At 44.7% G+C, this 9,872-nt stretch overlaps 1 protein-coding gene across 1 annotated transcript; it reads left to right on the top strand.

Moving 5' to 3' along the window:
• The first annotated feature begins 257 nt into the window (after nucleotides 1-257).
• LOC117657785 (phospholipase A2 inhibitor and Ly6/PLAUR domain-containing protein-like) lies at nucleotides 258-6,974 on the top strand. Its single transcript, XM_060682085.2, has 5 exons — nucleotides 258-367; nucleotides 2,718-2,843; nucleotides 3,386-3,538; nucleotides 5,749-5,895; nucleotides 6,549-6,974. The coding sequence occupies exons 1-5, from the start codon at nucleotides 310-312 to the stop codon at nucleotides 6,713-6,715; spliced, it is 651 nt and encodes a 216-aa protein (XP_060538068.2). The 5' UTR covers nucleotides 258-309; the 3' UTR covers nucleotides 6,716-6,974.
• The last annotated feature ends 2,898 nt before the right edge of the window (nucleotides 6,975-9,872 follow it).

Here is a 9,872-nt window from a genome sequence, read left to right as displayed (position 1 = left end):
TCGCCATTTCACTGTGCAAGTTCTTATTACTCTACTTTGTGTGGGATTTGGTGATCACTCATGTCTTCCATTCCACCCACCGGAGGGAATTGCTCCACATCCTTAAGAAAATACACAGACACAAATGCTTTCAACACCACAATTTATTGTCATTATGATTTAGTGAAAATGGAATGTTTAGAGAAAAACCACCTTCCCCTCAGCTGCAAGTAGCCACATCCTACAGGGGAGCCACGCTCCAATAACTATAAAATTCAGTGCATTCACTTGTTGGCTTCAGGACAACACTGGAGTCACTCTTCAGATACCATGGCTGCTGCTCTTGTTGTCTTCTTCTGCCTCATCTCCTCGGTATTATTGGCAGGTGGTGAGTATTGCTATTCAACATTGAGATTCTAGAGAGTTGGTAAAGGGAGGTTTCTTACATGGATAAAGACACATGGATAGACAGACATCTTCATCTCTCTGTGTCAACTCACCAAGCATTCCTGACCTGCTTTCGAGTTGCCATAGGCAGGGGGATAGGGAATCGAGCCTCGCAGCTACACCGAGGAACAAAGCACATTTCAGCCAGCAAATGTCAAGGCCATCTCCATGGAGACCCACAGTGGCTGGAGGGAGGGACTTCTACAACCCACAAAATTGCTTTGTTGGGGAATGTGACTGATGACACACCTTGGGGGGAGGGGAAAACAGGGTCAGAGCTAAGGCACGAATTAAGTGAGGTCAGAGTTGGCTTCACTTGGTCTGCGCTGGCAGCTCTGTGCATGCGCACATCGGGAACAGTCACCAGCTCTTCTTCTGCCCCACTGATATCCAACTCCAAAGGCAGCTGACAATTGTCAGACGGCCCTGGCCCCATCTCTGCTTCTGATGCAGAGCATTCATCAGAGCCTTTCCACAGACCCCAGGACTGGCCCAAGTTCCTCCCCAACCTCCTCACTGTCTGAGTCTGCCACCCACTCTGCTGGCCACCGGCGGGACACAATACCAGCTCCTAATTCAATGTTTTCAACCAAAACACTAAAACAAATGTCATAGATTATAAACCTACCTAACCCTTCCTCATAGTCTTAGGATACTCTGTATTGGTTCTTAATATGCTGGCACCCATTCAGCATGTTTAGAAGCCCGATCTCAATCAATAATAAAAAGAAGGGTTTGGGAGAGAATCTCATCTGAAGAACTGAATGAAAGATCATCTTTCCTATTTAAAAGCTGATCTAATTTCTGATACCCTTATTTTTCAATCTCTAACCTTCTAAGATTCAAACGTTTGGTAGAAATGTTTTAGGAGACACCCCTAGAAAAAAATGTTATGAACAGAATAGAATAGAATAGAATAGAATAGAATAGAATGGAATGGAATGGAATGGAATGGAATGGAATGGAATGGAATGGAATAGAATAGAATAGAATAGAATAGAATAGAATAGAATAGAATAGAATAGAATAGAATAGAATAGAATAGAATAGAATAGAATAGAATTCTTTATTGGCCAAATGTCAGCATCAGCTTTCCTGCTTTAGCTGCCATAAGAAACGGGGAGGGATAAGGTATGGAGCAGAGGGGGGGAAGAGAGCAGGAGGGGGTTTGTCTTTGTAGGAGGGTACTTCGGGGAAATCGAAACTACATTTCAGAAAGGGATGGCCGACCAACTGTCCTGACATTCCTGATGGATGACGCTGCCAGACGTGTTGCCACCTGACCTTTGGAAGACCTTTAGATTGGCTGAGAAACTATAAACAAGAGGGGGGGAAGAAGCTTAGTAGATGCATTTCGCGCGTTTTGATCACTTCCAGCTTTTCACTGGGATGTTAATCTTTTCATATTCAGTAAAAGTACCAGATTCTTCAAAATGCTTGAGTTTGGGGTTTTCTTTCCTGGATACTGAAGGAAGCATACCTGACATTAAGCTGGAAGTCGTCACTCCCCGGGGATTCTCTCCCCAGTCCGGCAGTCTGCCCACACCTTTGGACCATCTAGCTTCCTCCGGTTCCAAACGGAGTTTTTCCAGCCATTCTGCAGTTTCACTGTCACGCCCGTGTGTACTTAGACATGCATGGCTTAATCTTTGAGACAAGCATATGCTACTGGCAGGATCAACCAGGTAGGATTTCCTGGATACTGAAGGAAGCATACCTGACACCAAGTGTGATTGGACACACAAGGAATTTGTCTTGGTGCATACGCTCTTATTGTACATAAAAGAAATGATACGTTCATCACGAATCATAAGGTACAACACTTAATGATAGTCATAGGTTACAAATAAGCAATCAGGAAACAATATCAATATAAATCGTAAGGATACCAGCAACAAAGTTACAGTCATATAGTCATAAGTGGAAGGAGATGGGTGGTGGGAACTATGAGAAGATTAATAGTAGTGCAGACTTAGTGAATAGTTTGGCAGTGTTGAGGGAATTATTTGTTTAGCAGAGTGATGGTGTTCGGGGAAAAACTGTTCTTGTCTCGTCTACCGTGTTTCCTGAAAATAAGACCCTGTCTTTTTTTTTTTTTCTGAACCCTGAAATAAGCACTTAGTCTTATTGCCATGCACTCAAAAACCCAATTGGGCTTATTATCAGGGGATGTCTTATTTTGGGGTAAACAGGGTAGTTAATTTGGAACTCAAAAAAGGGGTTTTAAATAACTGTTGCATAACTTGGTTGGCTCACTACATGTATAACCATTTTGCTTCTCTCCTCTGCAGTCACATCGCTAAAATGCCAGACCTGTTTGGCCACTAGAGGAGAATGTAGAAACGAGGACATGGCATTGACAGAGTGTGATCCAGACCAAACACATTGCCTTTCCTTGACTTTCTTTATTTCTCTGAGTGAGTGAAATGTCTTTTCAGTTTAGCTGACAAGTCCATATTACCATCACTCAGTATCTCAAGCATCAAGGAATAGGTCAGTTTCCTTGAAGGTGGATTTCACCATTGACTTCAACGTATTCTGCCAATTTCAGTGGGTTATATTTACTAGAAATGTTCTGTTGGCAAAAAATATTGTTTTCTGTTGCTCTGTCGTACATGGAAAACACAGGGAGAAAAGTGGTAAGAGAACGAAAGGGATGCAGTGTTCATTTAACTGTGCAGAATAGTTTCTAGAAGTTCACCTGTCAAAATAAACTCTTCCTCCTTCCCTGAAATAAATGGAGGAAACCATCTCCAATGCGGTAATTTTGTGCCTTGAAATGCCTGCTTCTGTGCTCTTTCTCCTATTAAGGAAAACCATATCATCTTCTCGACCAGTCAACATCTATTAATAGAAGGGATCTCAAATAAAATATTTAATCGAGTACGGTGCTTTTTAAATATTGCCTTTATTTTGTTTTGTTTTTTCTAAATCCCAGCATTTCCTCTCTGTTTCACAGCCACTCCTTCACTCAGATACACGGCTAAGTCTTGTGCAAGGGCTGAGGAATGTACTGATGGCTTTTACAGTATCACCTCCGCACAGGGAAAATATTCTCAAGTAAACTTTTTCTGTTGCCAGTCAGACGGTTGCAATAACCTGCCTCTTCTGTGTAAGTAACTCAACTCAATGTTTCTTTGCATAGCCTTAAATTTGGCAGTACTGTGGGCAGGGAGTGAGAAAGCCGGGGGAGCAAATTTGACCCAGTTTAAGGAGAAAGCAAGGAGATGCTCAGTAGCCCAGTGGCTAAGACGCTGAGCTTGTTGATCGAAAGGTTGGCAGTTCAGCGGTTCGAATCCCTAGTGCCACGTAACTGGGGGAGCTCCTGTGACTTGTCCCAGCTTCTGCCAACCTAGCAGTTTGAAAGCACGTAAAAAAAAATGCAAGTAGAAAAATAGGTGTTTAGCCATGCCGGCCACATGACCACGGAGACGTCTTTGGACAGCGCTGGATCTTCGGCTTTCAAACGGAGATGAGCACCGCCCCCTAGAGTCAGGAACGACTAGCACAGATGTGTGAGGGGAACCTTTACCTTTTAAGGAGAAAGCAACAGCACCAACATACATGCCTCCAAAGAGATGTAAAGTTTCAATGGAGCAGCAAGCTTCAGGGGGAGAGAGGGTGAGGAATAACAGAATAACAGAGTTGGGAGGGACCTTGGAGGTCTTCTAGTCCAACCCCCTGCTCAAACAGGAAACTCAATACCCGTGATGGAGAACCTATGGCACGCTTGCCACAGGTGGACACGCAGCTCAGCTCTGGCACACATACGTGCACTGCCCAGCTGATTTTTGGGCCATCAGGGCCCACCAGAAGTAAGGAAACACACTGTTTCCTGCCTCCGGAAGACCTGGGGGGGTGGGGAAGACCCGTTTTTCTTTCTCACCTGGCTCCAGATCCTCTCTATGCATCTGGGGAGGGCGAAAACAGCCTTCCCCACTCCTTCAGAGGCCTTCCCGACTCCTGAAACAGCCCATTTCCCAATTCCCGGTGGGACAGGAAGTGACTTTTTTGCTGTTCTCCAGCCTCCAGAGACTCCTAGTGAGGCCCTGGAGGCTGGGAACAGTAGCAGGGGGGAGGGGGGTTGCAAGCACATGCACAGGGCTGGGCACATAGAATTATGGGTATGGGCATGCATGAGTAAACCTCCCCCACCACCCTCCTGGCACACAATGGCAAAAAGGTTAGCCATCACTGCCCTATACCATTTCAGACAAATGGTTATCTAATCTCTTCTTTAAAAATGATGACTTAATGAAAGTTCATTAGTTGAGTGAGCCATTGTTGGGTCAACCACAGGTAGTCCTCAATTTACAGCCACAATTGAGCCCCAAATTTACATTGCTAAGTGAGAAATTTGTTACATGATCTTTGCCCCATTTTACGACTTCTCTTGCCACATTTGCTAAGTGAATCACTGCAGTTGTTGAATTAGTAACACGGCTGTTAAGTGAATCTGGCCTTCCCCATTGACTTTGCTTGTCAAAAGGTCGCAAAAGGGGACCACACCACCCCAGGACACAGCAAACTGTCATAAAAGTGAGTCAGTTGCCAAGCATCTGAATGAAAATCATGCGACCATGAGGATACCGCCGTGGTCATAAGGGGTGAAAAATGGTCATAAGTCACTTTTTTCAGGGCCGTTGTAACTTCAAACGGTCACTAAATGAACCGTGGTAAGTCGAGGACTACCTGTATAAGATAAAAACAGCAGCTATGTGTCAGTGGAGAACATGGCAGTCAAGCAACCCAGGTTAAAATGGCTGCCTAGAGTTGCAGTCAACCATTAGAGGAGAAAGAAGAGCTTCAATCAGTAGTGAGTTGTTACTGGTTCTCCCCGGTTTGGGTGAACCGTTAGCAGTGGCGGCAGGAGACTCCGCCCACCCACCCAGATGTTTCTGCACATGTGCAGAAGCATCATGCGTGTGTGTGAGCACACGCGCACCCACAACCGGTAGCGACGATTTTTGAAACCCACCCGTGGCTTCAATTACTGAAGTTGCCAATCAGAGCTAGGATTGTCCTAAGGGGAAGTGAGCCCTACAGACTATTCTCTCAAAAGGGCTCATAAGGGGTCAAGAGGAGGGAGGGAAAACATCTATTCTGAAGGGGAGCTTCAGAACATGCGTCAGGGTGGATTTGTGATGGAGAAGATGGATTGAGGTGCCATCCTCATTCCTGGTCCAGCTCTACCTTCACACTCTTGGATTACAAATCCTGTCCTGGATGGGAATCCTGGAAGCCAGAATGCAAAAGGACTTGGGATTTAATATGGGACGGTGGCTATCAAAAAGTTTGCTAACCTTGGGTTGATTCCTACAGTGCCATTCCGTGATGAACTCAAACCCAATGGATTGGTATGTTCTGGATCGTACACAAGACACAGAGATTCCCACCAGCCAACTCAGCCAATTATCTGCCTTGGCCAAGAGACGCGTTGTGTCAACATGAATTTGACCATCAATACATGTGAGTGCAATCTTTTTGTTTTGTTTTTTTTCCCCTAAATCAGAGAAACGATAGAAAGAGAAGAAGAAAATCCCTTCTCCGGAGACTCAGGGAGGCTTACAATGTGTTAAGCAATAGCCTTCATACTTTTGTATATTTATACAAAGTCAGCTTTTTGCCCCCACAATGAGGGTCCTCATTTTACTACCTTAGAAAGGATGGAAGGCTGAGTCAACCTTGAGCCTGGTGAGATTTGAACTTGCAGTAATTGCAGGCAGCTGATGTTAATAATAGTGCTTTTAGTCTGCTGAGGTAAAGTTGGGGGAGGAGATTAAAAATTTGGGAGAGGGAGAGTAAACTGACTGCAGGATGGCTCAAAAACATCGAAAGAGCATCCATTGCCGAGCTGCTGAAGTTAAAGGTCTAATTACAGTGATGGGAATCAAAGAATTTAACACCCAGTTCTCTGCCCTAATGACCGGCTGGGAGGGCGTGGCCATGGTGGGCGTGGCCATGGTGGGCGTGGCCAGGGGGTGTGACAGGCAGCATGTACAAAGGATTTTCCCAAAGAGTGGCTACGCTCAGGATTTTGTCAAGAGGAAAACTATCTTTGTTTTCTAATATCCTCGCAATAACGTCTCAGATTCTTATTCTTCCTTTTTTTTCCTCCACAGTTGGAGCTATCCAAGAGGAGGGTTGGATCCAAGGATGCGGAACCCCAAATGTATGTACCTATCCTGACGGAGAGATGCGAATGGCCAATGGCCTTGTAGTATTCAGCACCACGAAGGAGTGTAACACTGTGCCATTATCACTTGACAACAGTTTTCTTTCCATGTAGTCAGATTATAGCCTTCTTCCTTTCTCTTTCAGGATGTATAAAAGTGAGAAGGAGGTTGGAGCTTCGGTAGTAAGAGTAACAGAGGTTTGGGGTTAAGCATTCTTGAGAGCTTGGTAGTAATTTAAAATATGGAGGAGCAGTCCTGAGAGGGTTGAAATGCTGTGTTTGGGGCTACTAGCAGCTGAGGGGAAGGTGGTTTTTCTCTAAACATTCCATTTTCACTAAATCATAATGACAATAAATTGTGGTGTTGAAAGCATTTGTGTCTGTGTATTTTCTTAAGGAGTGTTTGGACACCCGGGAGAAGACAGCTTTGATAAAGTGGTCATTCCCTCCTCTATGTCACCCATTCTTGACTCGGTTCAGATTAACAGATTAACAGAGTTGGAAGGGACCTTATAGGTCAGTGATGGCTAACTTTTTTGCCATCACGTGCCAAAAATGGGGGGAGCACAGGGGGGTCACGCACGTGCGTGCCCACACCCATAATTCTATCCACCCCACAAAATGGAGGGAGCAGGGGGGGTCGTGCATGTGCGTGCTCACACCATAATTCTATACGCACGCACCCCCCCCCCCCGTATCCCCTCCGCTTTTGGCACTCGATGGCACAGTGGGCCTGGTAGGCCTGTTTTTTTTGCCCTCCCCAGGCTCCAGAGACTTTCTAGGAGCCTGGAGAGGGTGAAAACAACTTTCCCCACCCCCCCACCCTCCAGAGGCCCTCCGGAGGTCAGAAATGGCCCATTTGCCAACTTCCGGTGGGCCCAGAAGACCTGAAAATCAGATGGCCAGTGCACGCATGCGTGCCAGAGCTGAGCTTGCGTGCCCACCGATATGGCTCCGCATCCCATCTGTGGCACGCGTGCCATAGGTTCGCCATCATGGTTATAGGTCATCTAGTCCAACCCCCCAGGGATAGGGAATCGAGCCTCGCAGCTACAGCGAGGAACAAAGCACAAAGAAGAGGGAGTCAAGCTATTCTCCAAAGCACCTGAGGGCAGGAAGTTTTTAAGAAGAAATTGGACAGTTGTTTGGAACGGTATAAGGTTGGACTAGAAGACATCCAGTAACCCTTCTAACTCTGTTATTCTGTTATTCTGAGTTTAGGAAGATATCTGGGAGCACATCATAAATGTTGGGCAGGTTTCTGAGTCTAGTGGCCTGCAAGTTCAGGTCGAGTATCCCAGATGTCATGGAGTTTCATCCTTCTTGGCATTTCTTCTTTCAGCACCATCTAGGTTTGCCTCCATGGGCTTTTTTCTAGTTGGGAATTCTCTAAAACAGCAACATGAGTCTACATTTCTATGATCTGTTCCGTTTAATTATCAAACCCATGAATCATAACTTTAGTTTTTCTATTTAATGAAAAAACAGACATTTTAGCAATTATAATATATGAATATAGATATAGGCATTGATACTGTCTTTCCTCTGATGAAAGAAGACAATTGGGCCTTTTCAGCAAGTTCCATCATCTTCAGCAACCGTTCCTCCATTGTAGGCAGTGATGAATCCTTCCATCTTTGTGCATACAATAATCTTCCCTGCAGTTCAAAATACTAAAAATATTCAAAATATTCAAAAACAAAGCTCCATGGCTTCAGCAATTGCTGGTGCCCATGTGTCTCTCAATTGCTGGTTTGAGTCTCTTTGTCTGCGTCTCTCTCTCTCTCTCTCTTTTCTCTTTGTTCAGTCAAAAGGGATTTTAATTTATCTAATTAATGCATATCTTAAATAAGAATAGAAAGGAATATTGATGTTAAGGATGTCACGCAAGTAAAGGCATCCCAATGACATAGATACTGTTTCGTTTCATGAGCTTTTTACATAGTGGTTTGAAAAGGCTTGGTTAAGATTGGAGTAGATTAATTGGTTTAAATAATTAAGCTTCCAACGATTGAGGTAAGGCTGCAATCATCATACTGAAGAATAAAAATATATATTGTCATGTAGGTTTTTTTTTTTCCTGATGATGTATGATTCCCATCTAAGGGGCACTCTTGTGTGCATGTGTGACAGTGTAAAGGAATGCCTCTTGTAAGACAATGCCTGCCATCTTTCATTGCTTATTCCATTTAAAAAAAAAATCAACTCAAAATAAATGTGTCTGGCAATTATTATTTTTTTCCAAAAACAAATTAGCAAACTGTGTTCAGAAGTAAATATTGCTAAATCAAAGGGATCTATTTTCACATAAATGGATATATGATGCAGACAAGAATGAAGCATAGGGCTGGAAGCAGGGGTGAAATCCAGCAGATTCTGACAGGTTCTGGAGAACTGGTAGTGGAAATTTTGCGTAGTTCGGCGAACCGGGAAATACCACCTCTGGCTGGTCCCAGAGTGGGGTGGGAATGGAGATTTTGCAGTATCCTTCCCTGGAGTGGGGTGGAAATGGAGATTTTGCAGTATCCTTCCCCTGCCCACCCACCAAGCCACGCATACCATGCCACACCACGCCCACCAAGCCACGCACACAGAACAGGTAGTAAAAAAATTTGAATTTCACCACTGTCTGGAAGGGACTTTGGAGGGCCTTTGCCCATTCGCCACCACCCATTCGCTGCGGCCCATTTGTTGTGGCCTGTTCGCTGGGGCCATGGTCCGTTCAGCGCGGCCCTTTCGACACGGCGTGTTCACCGCCGTCTCTTCGCTGCCATCGTTTGGTGTGGCCCATTCACTGCCGCCGATCCCCGCTGCCTGGAAACAGCCAAAAATGCAACATGTGGAGGCTAGAAATGCGATGTGCGGAGGCCGAAAACAGCCGAAGGGTGGGGGCTGGTGGGTGGGCGGGGCTTCGTCAACATTTGGTGTATAAGACGCACCACAATTTTTGACCCACTTTTAGGGGGAGAAAAAGTGCGTCTTATAGTAAAAGTACAATAACTTTTACAACACATATACCTTTCAAGGTCAAACTCATCTTTATTACTGCCTAAGCCCAACCACATTAACTCGTACAAACAAAACTTACAATTAATTGATGCCATCCTATTCAACAAATATTAACATGCAGTAAACAATATTACAAATTAGGTCACTAAATTTTGCCATCCTAACCCACTCATTCTTATCTAACAAAATTCCCTCTCTCCCTCCCTCCCTCTGTCCCTGTAGATAGATAGATAGATAGATAGATAGATAGATAGATAGATAG

Source organism: Pantherophis guttatus, chromosome 10, assembly GCF_059756535.1.
Source record: "Pantherophis guttatus breed Tessera chromosome 10, ASM5975653v1, whole genome shotgun sequence".
Taxonomy (NCBI): Eukaryota; Metazoa; Chordata; class Lepidosauria; order Squamata; family Colubridae; genus Pantherophis; species Pantherophis guttatus.
The sequence above is the reverse complement of the archived record's forward strand: the minus strand, read 5'-3'. Positions and strand labels throughout refer to the sequence as shown.

What these genes read in the sequence shown, in the direction of transcription:
- LOC117657785 (XM_060682085.2), top strand. Translation starts at nt 310, where the DNA reads ATGGCTGCTGCTCTTGTTGTCTTCTTCTGCCTCATCTCCTCGGTATTA. An exon ending in CTCGGTATTATTGGCAGGTG is followed by an intron (nt 368 to 2,717) that starts GTGAGTATTGCT and finishes TCTCCTCTGCAG; the next exon opens with TCACATCGCTAAAATGCCAG. An exon ending in CAATAACCTGCCTCTTCTGT is followed by an intron (nt 3,539 to 5,748) that starts GTAAGTAACTCA and finishes TGATTCCTACAG; the next exon opens with TGCCATTCCGTGATGAACTC.